The sequence below is a fragment of the Pelobates fuscus genome, chromosome 6 (genome assembly GCF_036172605.1).
Source record: "Pelobates fuscus isolate aPelFus1 chromosome 6, aPelFus1.pri, whole genome shotgun sequence".
NCBI classification, from domain to species: domain Eukaryota; kingdom Metazoa; phylum Chordata; class Amphibia; order Anura; family Pelobatidae; genus Pelobates; species Pelobates fuscus.
This window is the reverse complement of record NC_086322.1, coordinates 104,818,092-104,835,294: the sequence shown is the minus strand read 5'-3', so window position 1 is coordinate 104,835,294 and position 17,203 is coordinate 104,818,092. Positions and strand designations below refer to the sequence as shown.

General features: G+C 37.5%; 1 protein-coding gene across 2 annotated transcripts in view; it reads left to right on the top strand.

The window, feature by feature from the left end:
* Positions 1-17,203, top strand: part of WWC2 (WW and C2 domain containing 2) — a 146,487-nt gene that overhangs the window by 32,325 nt on the left and 96,959 nt on the right. Inside the window, exon 2 of one of the 2 annotated variants that reach the window (XM_063458143.1) lies at positions 12,771-12,880. The exons of the other annotated variant lie outside the window; for it this stretch is intronic. Coding sequence (XP_063314213.1) covers positions 12,771-12,880 — 110 coding nt within the window. The remainder of the gene's footprint in view (positions 1-12,770; positions 12,881-17,203) is intronic. 2 annotated transcript variants of the gene reach the window in all.

Below are 17,203 nucleotides of genomic sequence, written 5' to 3'. Positions count from 1 at the left end.
CCCACCCACTGCTGTTATTTGTTTTTAATTACATTAGAACCAGGGAATTTGAAAATGCAAGAAGAAGAAAAGCAGAATATGATTAATTTGGAAAATAGGGATTTAAAAAAAAAAAAACCCTCATCAATATAATAGCTCATTAGCAGGCGGAAAGAGGGAAATCACAATGGGGAGGGAAGGAATTTCAATTTATTTTTGCAATATTTGAAGTATTAAAACATGTATCTATGCTTAAAAGACTACAGATCTGTCTCAAACCAATGGCCTCTGCTTGAAAATTATATTTTCTATTTGGTTTTAGAAACACCTTTACTTTTTTTTATTGGACTTTGGAATACCTATAACCCTTTAAACTTAAAAAAAAAAAAAAAAAAAAATACACCCAACTAACCCATATTCTTAGCACTTTTAGGACACTGCTGTAGATTGGCACCTCATCTGAAATATTCTTACTTACTCAAATATTTTTACCCAACCTTCCTCCAGTCTTTTGCATCCCACATACTAAGTTCACATAGCCTGATATGTTTTTATAGCAGTAAATAGATTTTTATAGCCTTAGAGTGGATAGATGTTTTAGTTTGGGTTGGGGGCTATAGGCAATATAGTTGTAGTATTTATACCAAGTATAATCTTCTAATTTATTGGTATAATCCCACTTTAAATCTCTAATTCTCTTATTATTGTATTTTTTTTCCCTTTTCAATTTAAACTTTGGGAAATCAGTGTGACACTTTAGATATTAGACAATATATAGATATATATAATATTGGTGGCACTATTGTGTAATGTCTATATGTATTATTAGGCTGTTAAAGTTGTAGTTTTTCTTTTTTTTTCAATGTGATTTTAGATATTTTGGATGATTTTAGATATATTATGGCATTATGTAAGACTGCTACAGTTTACACCAAGTAAAATCTTCTATTTTATTAATCGCTACTGTATTTTCTGAGCAGAGGCCAACTATGTTTCCAGAACATACTTAAAAAAAAAACAAGCAAAATATCAATGTATCCTTCCTGGTAAATTATTTTTATAAATAAATACATTTCTTCATATGTACACTGTATCGAATCTAACCTAACAAAATCAGTTCTGATATAACTGTTACTATTTTAAATGTGAAATCTTCATCTAGCAGCAAATATTAAAGATGTAAACGTAAAGACTCATTCTTGCTGGTTGCTTTAAACTCATGATTTAAGTAGAGTCTTATCGACTAGTCAGTTAAATTGTTTTAAATAGACTTGATTTAAATCAAATCCACCCTGCTGTATAATTACACTTGCTTTATATAAATTGTATTATATCCTGTGGTTTTATGTCAGGTATATTTGTTTGAAAAAGTTTTGAGGAATATTTCACCACAGGACTTTAATGGACAGTTGTGTTTACTTCTAATGGGTAGAGAGACCTCTGAACTAGCGATTGGTATGTGTGGAATGACAAGGATAATGCATCTTTTAAATGCCTTTCTGATAAGACAGTGTTAGGTGTAAGGCAATGTTTAACTGCAAAGGGTCAAACTCTAGCTATGTAACAAGATACATTGATGTGTTGTCTGTCAGGCTAATTATACCTCTAATTAACTTACAACACCATTACTCAGAGTAATTAAACTACTAATAATGGGCTTCATTAATTAATGCTTAAAAAGATTAATTTAGAGTTTGATGGTTTCTTTTAAATTCTTGAGAATCAAATCAATATTTACTCTTTAAATTTTGTAGACTTGAAATGGTAAACTATTTTTAGTTTAAATGAAATAACTTATTTCCCCCCAATATACTGTATTTTGCTTTATAGCTAAGCATTCTTTAATGTGGTTGGATGTCGTTATTGTTGTACAACATGCATTTCCTCAGTCTGGACTAAGATTTTGGAGTAAAATCCTAGCAATAAAAACCATTTACCTGTCCCCGTATTACTATAGTTAAAAATAACACTAGTGCAATTGAAAGGCTTTGAGTGTTTTACCCAGGCTGATACCTCTGTAGACTGTTCTCCTCTTGTGAATCGATCAACCTGTAATACATTTATTTTTAGAATTGTTTCTTAATAGTGTGGGTTTAATATCCAGAGACAGATTGTAAGGTTTTTCACCTTCCAAATACATTTAAATGTCATGTCGCAATATGCAAATATTGTAATAAAATATTAAGGCACAATTGTGTGTGTGCTTCTAGAATAACCCGTGAATTTTTCAGAAATCTTTCCTGTGAATGTCCCTTTGACCCACGTTTCCCTTGTCTGCTCCACATAACTGTTGCACACCAAGAGGATTATGCACTAAACATTAACGTGAAGTGAGTTTCCAACAAGCTTACCAAATGTAGGCCAGAATAACAGTTTCTGAACATTTGAAGGGTGGTCTTGTACGTCACCTTGAAAGCTAAAACATATTAATGCTAATATCAAAGGGGTGTTTGTAGTAGCGATTGACCAATATATCAATTTAGTAGATTTATTAGAGCCGATATTCGGCAATTTTCTAATAATCGGAATCTATCTGATAAATGACCGATAGTGTTGATAACATAAGGCACTTTACTTGCCTCCTCCAGTCACAACATGCCATCTTTCGCATCTGCCAGCCAGTGATGCAGCACATCGCGCAACTTCACGTCACTCCTCCCTGCTGTGAGCACCCTCATGAGGATCACAGCTCAAGACAGGGAGATGAGTTACTACTGTGGAATTAAGAATATTATTGCCCCTGAATTTGTCACAACAGTCTTAGAGGGTGGGAGGTGGCAGTACAGGGGTTTGATGTCCTGCATACCAGCTTCTCTCCTTCCACCTCCACACACCAGCTCATTTCTCCTCCCACTCCTCCACCACTATGCTCACTAGCTCATCTCCACCCCTTCTACCCTCACACACCAGCTCATCTTCCACCCACACACACCAGCTCAGGGCCATCTTTAGTAATGATTGGACTCTGGGCAAGCATTTGCTAGGGCCCCAATAGACGTTGCCCCCCCTCCCCCCCCCCACTCCCTAACATGCACTCATGCCCTCCACCTCAACTCTGTAGCGGAACTAAAGTATAAAGATCTCTGGTGCAAGAATTTTATTTGGCCCCCCAATTGCAAGGTTGGACAAAAGGTAGAACCCTATCTGTCGTGCAACTTCAGCAATACATTTACAGGTGGGGTTCTACCAGTTTCCCATGCGTGCAGGGTTGTATTTTGCACTATTTGACTGCAAGCATGTTTTTGTTTGAAGTATGTTTGTCTGAAAGTGTTTGTATGTAGTGCTGGAGTTTGGATGCAAGCGTGCATTTGTGTGTAGTGTTTTTCTTTTGAATGTGTGTTTATATATAATTTTGGTGCTCAGACCCACTGACACACATACACACACTGACCTATACACTGACATAAAAGACCTAAGTGCATGGGCCACCTGGTGGGCCTCCTTAGAGTGCGGGGCCCAAATTAATTGAGGGCAGTGGGGCCCACAGGGCAGCTGCCCGTTTGCCCTGTGTTAAAGACTGCCCTGCACCAGCTTATCTTCCCTTTCACTCCCGCGCACCAACTTATTTCACCCTGCACACAAGCTCATCACCACCACCACGCCTGCACACCAGCTAATCTCCCCCCCCCACCACCCCTGAACATTTGCTCATCTCCTTCCTGCACACCAGCTCATCTCTCCCCCACCACCCCTGCACACCAGCTCATCTCTCCCCCACCACCCCTGCACATCAGCTCATCTCTCCCCCCACCACCCCTGCACATCAGCTCATCTCCACCCCACCCCTGATCAGATGTTTGAGAGTAGTTTGAGTATGATTGCTGACATCAAACTCCTATCCGTAATAGTACTGTACATGCTGGGATCTCACTGACCCCTGTATGTACTGGCTGCCTGAGTGTGAAAGAAGTGTGATAGCGGTCAGAATGTTCAGTAATGCCAGATTTGTGTTAAAATTGTGTTGCTTTTTCAAAACAAACCTGTTTTCCTGACACTATGTCATCCTTAGGGGACCCTCGCCCTCAGGCTCCCCTTACCGTAATCCAGCGCCGGCTCCTTCGGCGCTGGTGACCTCTCCTCCCCTGCCATCGTCAGCATCCAAGTGGAGTGGAATGCGAATGCATGGCAAGAGCCGCATGCGCTTTCTAACAGTCCATAGGAAAGCATTTCTCAATGCTTTCCTATGGACGTTCTGCACTCTGGATGCGAATTTCGCATCCAGCGTCACGGAAGCGCCTCTAGCGGCTGTCAGGAAGACAACCACTAGAGGTTGGATTAACCCTGCTATGTAAACATAGCAGCTCTTTAAACTGCTATGTTTACATGTGATGGGTTAAAACCTAAGGGACCTAGCACCCAGACCACTTCATTGAGCTGAAGTGGTCTGATTTACTATAGTGTCCCTTTAAATGTACATAATATCGGCACTAGTTATTTTCAAACAGCCTGAAAGGCGACCGATAATCTGAATCGGCTCAGTCGATCGCTAGTTTGTAGAATTAGCATACACCTCTTTCCTTAACATGTATAATTAATAATTTAGAGCCTAAATGTTGAACAATACATGTATTGTATGTTTCAATAAGATGTTTTAAAATTTTAGTTATTCTTCTGGCTACTAAATCCATATTTTAAATGTAAATTTTTTTAACATTTTTTTTTTTTTTCACTTTATTTCAGTGTTCACATCCACTGCCGAACAAAATGTCCGGGTCACTGGAAAACATTTAATAGATTTTGTTTAGACTTGGCAAATTCTCAGAAATGTTTATTTTTAAATATTTATTTTTAAATATTTATTTTTTTTTGGGGGGGGGGGGGAGCTATATTTTTAGGATGCGCAAGTTAAAAAAATGTTTTCAGTATGTACTGCGTGAAACCGTTTCATATTTATTATTTATTGTTGAATTTTTATTTTGTTTTTTAATCTGACCATATAGAATGGTTTAGTGTACATAATGTTTGGAAACGGTAGAATATTAATACTACCAGCACTGGTTGGGTCCTTCTTTTTCTTTGATTTATGTGCATTAGAGGTTTATTTTGTTTTCAGTAATGTATATGGAGGCCATAGTTTGTCAGATTATTGGTCATCTAACTATGGCACACCATTCCCTGAGGTCATCAACAATTTGGATTCATTGTCTGCTAGAAGAGTATATTATGCACCTGCCATCAGCTGCAACTCCATCTGGCTCATGGCATAGAAAGTTAGTATATTCATAGCTATAGATAACTGATATATTCTGTACTCCAGTATGTTGAATTTGAAATTACACAATGACAAAGAGGATATAGTGCACACAGCCCCCTTCAATTTGAGGGAACTTACATCCAAACATGTGTCACTGCTATTCTTATTGATTGACTGTTTTAAGGTACTGAAAGAAAATGAGCAATTGGTTGCACAACCTTTTCTTGGGAAGTGGTTAGGGCTGCATCGCTGTTGCCTGCCCAAGAGGGCTGACAAATCGTTTAGATTTTGGGGTTAAAACTTGTATTTTTACTTTGTTCCTCATGTTAAGAAACGGCAGCAAAGACGAGTCAGTGTCTATATAAAACCTTATTACAGTACCGGTCAGGCAGAGCATCACCAGGAAATAGATATATATCCTTGTAATATATTTGGGTCACTAGACACCTCTTACTAAATATGGCTCTGTTTTTTATCCACCCTCTTTCATACAAATTGTATCCATTCTCCATGTATTTATATTTCCTCCCCCTTTACAATGTTCCTCCTTGTTTGACATCCATCTCCCCCTCCCTTTCGCCAGACATATATTTCTGGCCAATGTATTTTTCTTGCTCCTTTCCTTATATCCCTTTTTTGTCCTGTTCTCTCTCTCCCCCAAATGCAAATTTCATCAATTGCCATTTTTTTTTTACCTTTCCCCTTTTACAATGCTTTTTACACCCCAGTTTGGCCTCCTCTGCTCACATAGTAATTTACACTTCCCTATGTCCCGGCTGCTGGAAACTCTCTACTTTTCTCAGTTTCCGCACTGCCACTGGGTGTCTCCTGTCTTCAGCCGCATTAACAGTATCCTCTGCATCCCTTCAGCTCTCCCATGGCATCACGGCACACAGTGTCCCAGGCAGTGTTTTTGGAATTGTTGTCACGGCCTTTCTAGTAAGGGCAAATTTTACAAGCAAAATTTAGTTTGAAACTTGTGTACACATGATTGTGGGGTATGACTGCATAACCTGGCAATTGTGTATACACGAGTGCCAGAACAAAGGGGTTAATGTTAGACCTTGATCATTTTCATACAATATATCACTGTTTGTGGCTGGAAACACACTTGACTTTAAAATTGTACTTTATCATTGAGGGTTTTTTTTGTTTGTTTTTTCTCAAATCCATAATTACAAAAAAGTGTTTGATTAGATACATTTTTATGTAATCCATTGTATGCATCAAAAGATGGGGACAGTCTGTTTTTGCTTATGAAAGAAACCTTAACATAAAATAGAAGACAGTGTGTTTAACAGGAAGCAATATTTATTTAAAGGAGCACTATAGGGTCAGGAACACAAACGTATTCCTGACCATATAGGGTTAAAACCACCATCTAGCCCTGCTGGGACCCTTGTGCCTCCCTAAATATAGTACAATCTTACTTGTAGTCAAGTCTGTGACTGCTTACTTTGTCCCTGTTTCCTATTGACCTGCCTGCTGACATCATGAGAAGTGGTGGCCTGATCCAATCACAATGCTTCCCCATAGGAGTGACTGAGACTGACAAAGGGGCAGTTCAGGGGCAGAGTCAGCATGATTCAAACACATCCCTGGCCAATCAGCATCTCCTCATAGAGATGAATTGAATCAATGAATCTCAATGAGGAAAGTTCAGTGTCTGCATGCAGAGGGAGGAGATACTGAATGTTCGGATGCATTTTAGGCAGCCATGACCCAGGAAGGATCTCTAACAGCCATCTGAGGAGTGGCCAGTGAAGTTACCACTAGGCTGTAATGTAAATTCAATAAGCTGTAGTTGTTCTGGTGACTTTAGTGTCCCTTTAAGTTGGTTGTTACAATAAAAGGAGAAACTCTCAAGTTCTCTTTCTTCATGTCACAGTTATGTTCCTGTGGATGTCAACTAATGCAAAGCAGGGTGCAGTTGATGTGAATTTTCAATTTGAGCTATATAGGTTCTAACAATACTTTTAGACCTTGCCACACTTATGGAAGACCAGTAAAGGTGATTTAAATCTCTAGGTAGTTATAGTTATTCAATTTTCAGAATACTTTCAGAGTTTACTAGTCCATTACAGAGTACATGATAATCTTAAAAACTCTAATACTGAATTTTTACAGCAATTCAGAGAACCATTAGTTTGCAGATATCTGCCCCAGCATGACCAACATTAGTCACTCCTTAGCATGTTACAGTATGTAATCCATTTTTTATTATTGGTGTTGGTTGTTTTTCAGTTTACAATGAAATACATTTCTCACTTTATTTCTTAAGAGAAAAATATCGATTGCCTTCAAGTAATAAGCGCTGAAGAGGGAAATATAACTTTTTGACATAAAACATATTTCTAACCTGAGCAGTTATCAAGTAAGGGTAAGAGGGCAATCAAATAGCTTGCTAGAAAGTTTATTTTACTCTCTTTCGCTCCTTAAACCATAAGATTGTTTTATGAACAGACTGTGAGAATTCAGAATATGACAGCCTTGGCTCTTTCCTTGTTACATGAGGATCATAGGTCAGCTGATTTTCCAATCGAGTTGTGTAGAGACCTTTGCACCTTGAAAGGCTGCCAGGAATTCCTACCATTCCATTGCGCTAGTAAAGGTGTTTCCTGTAATTGCTTATAGGACCTGCAAGTGCAATAACACATTACTTGAAATCCCAACTGGTATATTGGTTCACCTGAGTATCCTGTGTTGGCCATTTATCGATGTGTCTTTCATCTCGGTCCACTTTTCTATTATCACGGCACTAAGCCAAATGGGCAACGTCTTCTTTCGAAAATAAATGAATCTGTCTAGCCCTTTCCTACACCTGCATAGTTACATATTAATTTAAACTGAAAATTGTAAAGTACAAGTTCATTTTCCATTACCTGTGTATATTGATCCAGGAAGGGACTCCCAGCTTCTTACTTTTTAAGTTCTTGTACAACTTGCTTCCTATGATTTGACATGTTACATTTATAATGTGCAAACAGAATATCTCTTGATTTAAATATAAGCCTGTGTTTTAAAGTCTAGCATGCCAGGGTGAAACATTAAGCCATAAACAGTGATACCAATAAGAGGTATTCTTTTGAGTAAAACAGGAAACAAAGGTGCAGCGCCTGGAGTGTCCTTTAGGGAATGTATGTAATGGAAAAAAAAAAAAGGAAAAACAAAAAGGACTGATTGTGTAGTAAGTTGATAGAGTAAGGAAATTACAAATTGTACTCTCACACTTTCAGGGAGCTTAAATACAGTTCTAATTTGCATGCTTGGGCAGAAATATCCCCACCTATGGATATATTGTGGCACAGTTAACTAACCTTTTCCTTACAGCTATGGCTGTAGTATGTTGAGCTAATAAGCAGGGGCAGGTATATAGATAGGTTTATACTCCCTAAGTATTGGCTGCAGAAGTAATGCGTGAAGTGGTATGATCTCCATGTATATATAAAAGAGGGAAAAAAAGCCACAATAGTGCCTACCATAAAATAGAGGGTAAAAGTAATAAAAGCCTACTCCCATACTTCAGTGCAAAATGAGGTTTACTCACTCAGATTGGCTTGGGTGGTATTATCCCAACCAAGGATATAGAGCTCAGGATTCAGCAGCAGAAGATCGGGTCCAATAATAAAAAAAAAAAAATACTTTTATTTAAAAAAAAAAACATAAAATCAAAGATAAAAAGTAAAATAATTGCATAAAACCATATATTAGTACACTTTGCCTTGGACAGGCTTTATCAAAAGTGTTTCTTTTAATTTTCTTTTGATCTCCCATAGTCACCCTGGAGACAAACTCTTGTTGAATTAATAGAGGACCAGGAAGAGCAGAAATCTCTCAGCCACTTCCTGGTTTCAAGCCGATCATGTATATTGCAGAACGGCTATCTATACAGATTCATTTAAATGTTTAAAAATGAATCACTATTTATTTATGCATTATGTGCACTATGCAAATTCTAAAGAAATCCATAGTGTGAAGGTAGTTGGTTATCAGTCCAATAGTGATGGCTAATCTTTCCACCCCAGATGCTCCTGAGCTTCCATATCTCTGTATATTAGGTGCTAATCATTGGAGTACTCTTTGATTTATATGAGCACAGTGTTGTGCATTCACTGTCTGGAAGGGTCAAAAGTTTCCGCTATGAATATAAAGTTCTGTGTTAATAAGCCAATTTGTTGAGCCGTCTGTCATGAGAGATGCCATGTATTTGGTCTAAATTCCTTTTCACAAGACCACATGCTTGCCAAGAATATGTGATGAATGCTGTCTCTTCATCTTACCAGGAATAATATTTGATTCTCTGACCCCGTACTAACTTCACAATTAATACTTTGGGGGCATCTGAACTAATTGATCATGAGATGTGTGTAGTAATTGCTTGACAGTCATTTGATTTGATCATTTTTGTGAGGTGTTCTCCTGAATTATCACATAGCGTGTCTGTCTCTGCATTCATAGAATGTCATGTTCACAGTCACAAGTCTGCAAGAAAACACCAATTATGATAAACCATCTATTAACGCCATGTGACTGCTTATTTTGAGCGGCTTTCAACTATTCATACAACATTTCAGCCCTTGCAAAAATGGAAACACAGGACACATTCTTTTTTCCTTATTGCATGTGTACATATTCTGAAATAAACCTATCAATGATATCATAAGTTATACAATGTAGCCGGAATGAATACTGCTATAACTATAAGAAGATGTCTATGTTGTTGGGCAGTGTTGGAGCCAATGCAGGCATCAAGTAATGTGACAGACAAAACCATCAACTGACCTTACAGTGGTTCATGTTGCAGATACTCCTATTGTCTCAGGTGCTTCCCACCAAGCGGACCCAGCAAATCCGAATAGGCAGCAATGTAAATCAGCAGGTGTACTGATCAGCACTTACAGACTGCAACAATGGCAATCAGTACATTGAAAAAAAATCTTTATAAAATCGATAGTTATGTAGTGTTCATGTTGTATGGGAGTCAATGTGATATTTGTGCCAATCGGAAGAGTATGCAGCTGCCTGCAGGTACTAGGGACACCTCGGAAGACTATAAACTTACATTATTTTAATATATTTTCATACACCTTTAATTTTTTAAAGTCCTAATTGTATTTGTTTTTATATGCAAGAAAGAGAGATGTGTACCCTCTAAATCAGTGGTTCCCAAACCAGTCCTCAAGACCCACCAACAATCCAGGTTTGTTCAGTATCTCCATTAGAATAAAAAAGGAATAAAAGAAGAATAAAAAATACATAAATCCTGGATTGTTGGTGGGCCATGAGGACTGGTTTGGGAGCCACTTCTCCAAATCATGTAGCAAACAGCATTCTTTATTTTTCTGCATTTTTCAGGGAGGCCGAATGGGAGCCTATTTTTTTTTTCTGTGCATAAAAAAAGCACTTGAAATGTAGACCCCATCTTGCTCAGGCATTGCTAAACCGTGAATCGAGCCAATACAAGATGAAGTTACAATCTTACCTTGCCATGCTTTCTGTTTATATGGTTGATTTCAACTGTTCATAAAAAATTGAATATATATTCAGAGGTGTGTTGAACTAACCACATTATTGTAGTCTATCATATTTGCATATTTTGCTGTACCTTGCTGTACCTTGACATTTCAGTTGAGTATTTTGATTGGGGTATATGCATAGAGCAATGTCTTCAACATGTCAAATGCCTGATAAAAGCCATTGCTCAATATTTTTTAAATATGTTAGCGTTTCTTGTGAGCTCATTATTTTCGTGGGTTTTGGACAGTCCTAAAGAGTCTTCCATCACCCTGTGTTTGCATTGTAAACTCTCACTAGTAAAAAGCTTTGCAAAAGAAATGAGCTGGCTCTCTAGATTTGACGAGAGAAATGCCTCACAAAGATTTATTGAGTAAATTACATCTGCTTGATTTTATGTACATGTTGCTGTTCCATAAATAATCCATGTATAATTCATTCTCCCTCCTCGCGTTCTCTTTTTTTTAATTTATAGTAGTTAAGGTGAAGGGGGGAAGCAAGTGAGTCATTAGGATGCAGTTAAGAAAACATTTAATCACACTCATGTAGTGTTTGTACTGTGAAACTTTACATTTTTGGGATGGAGGAAGTTAATAAATCCAAAAGTTGTCCGCAATGTGAGTTTGGTAGAATGTATGCATGTTTATATCTGTTTATAATTTTGTTTCTTGACATGTGTATCCCAGTTTGAACAGTAAACTTTTCATGTGTCTTTTGTCCACTTTAAAAGGGCACATCTTTCGAAGTTGCACTGTTGAATAAAACATTACAAATCTTTGATAATTACAGTTAACCTATTTTGTATGATGCTCCACTTTACGTCTTTACGTTAAAGCAGGGTTCTCCAAATTCTGTTCCTCCAGGTGTTGCAGAACTACAATTCCCATGATTCTCCGGCTGTCTATTTCATTCAAAGAATCATGGTAGTTGCAGTTCAGCAACATCTCTAGGCCCAGAGTTTGGAGAACCCAGCTTTAAAGTAAAACTCTGGTCATCATAACAACTTCATCTAAATGAAGTTGTTATATTGCCAGGAGGCCACCAGGCACTTTAATACCTTAAGGCAGGGGTGGGCAATCTGCTGCCCTCCCGATTTCTTGGACTAAATCTCCCATTATGCTGTTAGGGCCATAATGCTAACAAAGCATCAAGGGAGATGTAGTCCAAAACATCTGGAGGTCCGCAGATTGCCCACCCCTGCCTTAAGGGGTTGTCATGGCGAGGGTGCTCCTTTAAATTTATATTAAAGATTTAGCAATTCACATCACAATCCAGTTTCTTATCTGTTTGCTGACTGCCAGGTGTAAAAGTCATGCAAGGCTATTCAACAAAATTAGATCTAGAAGTAAATAGCAGAGCGGAAAACCTAGTTGAATGTAGGAATGTTTACCTACCAGCAAGTGTTATGCGAACTAAAAGCAGTGTTTTCGTAAAATGTTGTTTTTTGATTAGAGTAATCCTTGAAAGTTACCCTTTACTGTTTCAATTGTGATGTTAATCTGAAGGCCTTTCTTGAAAGGACCTAGGTATGTGATGGAGAGAAAATATACTTGAGCAGGGCCATATTAAACTTGAAGACACACTCCAGACCCTTAAAGAAACATCCACCTGGCTGTCAATCCGATAACCAATCCTCATACTTCCTGGATGTTTAACTCAATGGTGTAAATCTTAAAAGGGAGGCGATGATTTGCAATGGTGTTTTTTAATTTTTTTGTTTTGTGGTTTGTTTGTTTTTTAGACCGTGGAGAATCTTTTTTCCTTGCTTCCCTGAATCGTCTTCTCTTTTTCATGCATACACTTCTACCTCCAAATTCATTGACATTGTTCATGTTATCATTTCCTTTGTGTGATGTTGCTTACAAAATATTTTTACCTGCATATGTATATTATTGGGTAGATTTACATTAGTGTGAAAGCCACACAACTGGGGTTCTGTACATGAACTAGAATTAATATTAGAATTGTAAGAGATGCATATCAACCGTTTCTGGCATGTGTATATCCTAACTGAAGATGATCAGTTCTTATTTCTTCTTCAAAATTTGCTTTATTTATTTATTTACTTACATTTTTTTTGTAGGTTAACAAAACCCTTGTCGTTTGCTGACTGTGTTGGGAATGAGCTGCCTTGGGGATGGGAGTCTGGCTATGATCCCCAAATTGGAGTTTACTACATTAACCATATTAATCGTAAGCTATTTTCTTGTTATACGGTCAAGTCTTGAGTTCTTGTACATGTTTAAATGCAGGGAAGATATTTCATTATGGTATTTTTGAGAACTCTTTGCAGTTTTTTAGGTATTTAATACAAATGTTACACATAAGAATTCAGTTTCATGATGTCATGTGATTTCTCATTCAATCTGGTTCTGAATCAGTGTATTATTAGTCTCCCGTAGTCCTAAAAATATACAGTATAATTTGGCTGTAAAAGGTTTCAGGTGTATATATATGTTTTTACTGAATTGATTAGCTAGGACTATAGTTATAAATTCCCACGTTATGCAATAATAGCTTATTTATCAATGTATTCTCTGCATGAATATACTATATATTAGGGTATTCATAGAAAACAGAAGTGTTTTGTTTTTTGTTTGTCTCTACTATTAGTATGGTGTCAATAGGAAAAGTGATCACACTGTAGTACAATTATACAAGTGCCTAGTAATACCTTACAAGTCACAAGGTCATACAAAGCCTCTAGAAGCAGAATACAGATAGGACACTTCAAGTAGATATTTGTAGTTGCTTAATGACCTTAAACTATAACACTATTCACTAAACCGCAGCTGGTGGACAATTGTAAACCAAACTTGGTCAGAATACTTGACTTAAAAAAAAAAAAAAAAAAAAATCCATCTCTGCAATAGACCCAACTTGGCTATTTCAGACTCCATTTTGCAATTATTATTTTTTTTTGTGTGCTTCAGAAATCAATCTTCAGAGATTAAAGCCCTTGCACCACTTTTTTCTGTTTGTTCCTTTTGACAGGTTTTTCTTGCACCTATTGTGTATTGCCTAGTAATTTTACTCATTAGTTTTATTGTGTCAATGTAATCCATGGTGATATCATAAAAAGGGCAGAGCTATCCATTGAATTATCTAGATGCATATCTCTTGAGCTCTGACCCAACTTTCTCTTAGGGATTTTTAATCACACTGTTTCTATATTTTTTTGAGTAATGCCACTTCTCAACAAAAGACCATACTGAATGGGTTGCCAAACAAAAAGAAATGCCAGAGAGATCCTCTTATAACCTTGGAAAAGGCAGTTTGCTCCGCCAAACTTGTGGTGCTATAGGCCTAACATAGCATCTCCTCAGAGTATGTATCCTTTCATGCAGACAACATTCCTACTACTGGATCACTATTGAGCCCAGCACAACAGTGTGTCTCTTCCAAACTGGTGACCAAAGCAATGCAGAATCTCCTGGCAGACCTACATAAAACTCCAGATATAGCAAGGTTTAGAGAAAATATTGCTGGTGTGCAGTAGGGAGTTGAGATGGAGAAGCGACTATCCAACTGGACTTCCACACACAAAAGCTGATCATCTTTTTGACAAGCTAGAAAATCATTGACGCCTGAAATATCTTAAGATCGGAGTCTCTCTTCAGAGGTTGTATGCAGATGATATATCACCTAAACAGGCTAAAGCAATCCAACTAATTAGAAACTTTCAGATTCTAAACAAGACCCCTACAGCATCCTCCAGTGACCTGCTGGCACAGTGTCAAAATGGCTGGATGCTATTTGTTCCACATGGGAAATCTGTCTTTCATGTAGTTGACCTGGCAGAAGAAGCTGGAACCCCATCCGATTCTTACTTGATTCCTTGGGACCTGTGTCTGTACCTACCCAACTAGTCTGTGTCATAATTTCTTACACTTGTCATACTCTGGGTGTTTCCAAAAGTAACCTATTTCTTCTTTAGAGGCCATCCATAGACTCTTAAGTTGGGGGGAGAATATAAGGTGGAGTAACCGTTTGCTGATTTTTATTTTTCATTTTATGTTTTTTATTCCATCCTTATTCATGGAAGTAGGATGATAGAAAAGTTCTGGCATGGCTTCTTGCTGTGGCACAATCACATAGCATGTCTTTGAGTTCCACACTGCAGGACGCATCTGTCAATGGAAACACATTGAATTAAATATCTGTGGGCACAGTGTCACCTGTATCCTTGCCTGATTAGCGAAGTGGGTGATGTCAGAGATAACCGTGCATATATGTAATCTGGCAGTAAGTAATGCAGCAGAAACTTGCTACTGTGCAGTGAATCAAAGCATGGTTTGGATATGCCTGTCCATTTAGGTTGCTGCATAAACTGTATTTCAAGATTTTTGTATTTTCTCTTTCTGCTTCTAGCTTTAATTAGTAAGATTGGAGTGTGTTCTTGGGTATAGCATGCCAGATGTTAAGGCTTATAGTAGCAGATTGCGTTGCATGAGCTGTTCCCGTAGCAACACATAGTGACAGGCATTCCGAAAATATTAACAATTTTAATTCACAGTGATACTTAATCATTCTATTGTGCTCAGTGAGCAGAGAGACTGGGTGAGTATAAACCTTTACACCATACCAACTTAATACACATTCCCTTTTGCCACTGCACTGCTTTTAATAAGAATATGCATAAGATGTAATTGAGGCAGTTAATTAAACAAAGAACTTTTTATTGTATGTTTTTAAAATAGATCAGATTAGTTCAGATTTCCAACAAAAGCTCATATGGCAGCTGTTTCAGTTAATCTTCCTCTTTGGCCAGAGGCTTCAAGACAGGGCATCTGTTAATTGGTCTTGGGAGATACAAGCTGTAAATATCATCATAGAGCTGCATACTGAATGGGTTCTCAAGGTTTTGAGCCCTTAAAATAATTTTTCATTTTTCTTCTTTTGGTATTGTAATTTTTCTTTTTTCTCTCCAAAAAAAGCCCCCAAATTGTGACACAATTAGCTCCTCAGTCTCTCAGCATCATCTCCAAAAACATAAAAAAAATAAAGCCCCCCACTAATCGATATTATCAGGTACTTATAAGACATTTGTCATCTCTCACAAAGAAACCAAGGCGTTTTTTCTAAACCTCTATGTCACGATGGGCATAAAGGGATAGAAGATATACCCCAATGACAACATGCATGTATCTAATTATGCATTTTTTCATTGAGGTTATATATCTAAAAAACGTGCTCAAATACTGCATATCTCTTATCTCTCCTTTTAACTAAGCTCAGACTTTGTGTATGTTCAATCACAGGCTTCCCAATGCAACTCAATTAAAATAGTTTGCAAGACAGATGCTCTGTGCATTTGCTGCCTCTTGAGTTTAGCTCCACTGAGCAAACCAAACTAGTAACAGTAATGGATGTCTGAACAGGGGGTTGTAACATGGTTTATTTATAAAAGTGCCTGGCAATTGCCTAGAGCACCTGCCTTACAAAGACTTTTCAATAACCTGCATTGGGAAGTCTGTAATTGGACAGGCACAGAATGTCTCAGCTGGGGAATAAGGTGAGGGCTTGCAAAGACTGCAGGTAAGAGATCTACACAGTTTTAGATGTACCCCACTGAAAATAATGCATAATTAAATGAATCAATATTTTCATACCACTATATTGTTAAAAATATATCTATTTGAGTTATCCTTTAACTGTAAATTGTGCATTTTATTTTAAAATTCCTTAAAATTATTATTTTCTCTATACCTTCAAGTGTATTTGGGAATCGCATATACCATGATATAAGCACGAACAATGTTTTATCGGTTTGGTAACTTTTAACACAATCAGAAATGTTATAAATTGGCAAAATTTTAAAAGTAATCACTGATCTGAACGGATGCCATTATCCCTAGCTCCTGCGCCAATTTCTAAAATGTGGTATTATTTGCTTTTGGGGCTTAATTCTAGAAGTTCTCAGTTTTGGCTAGATGCCTTATATTTTTTTTTTTTTTTAAATTGAGCACAAATGCCTGCACAGGTGGCCTGTGCCACTCTTCGGCTGTACGCAGTCAGGACCTCTCCTACTCGTACAGAGAATTCTGATTTCTAATCCACCTTAATTGGCATCTCACCGACCGACTCTCTTCCATCCTCCTACATGATTTACCAATATTCTCAAAAAACACCCTCAGGCACAAATAGGGACTTTTCCAGTGTCCTGCAAGGCCTACTTTACTAAGGAATATTGGACTGGCAACTTGATCTTCAGTGTCCGTGATACCATTGAACCAACATTATTTTCACCTGCATTAAAGGAACACTATAGTCACCTAAATTACTTTAGCTAAATAAAGCCGTTTTAGTGTCTCTCATTTATAAAATGCAACATTTACTTGCTTTTTTCCTGAAACAAAGCTCCCTCTGCACCGCTTTCCTCTCCACCTGTCACAGAGGAGCATTGTTGTCCTAAAATGCATGATGTACGGCAGGATCATAGTGACTGTCAATATGATGTTTTGCATTGCAGTGTTAAAAAGAACCAGACTAGTTTATCCAGGTGACTTTATTGAG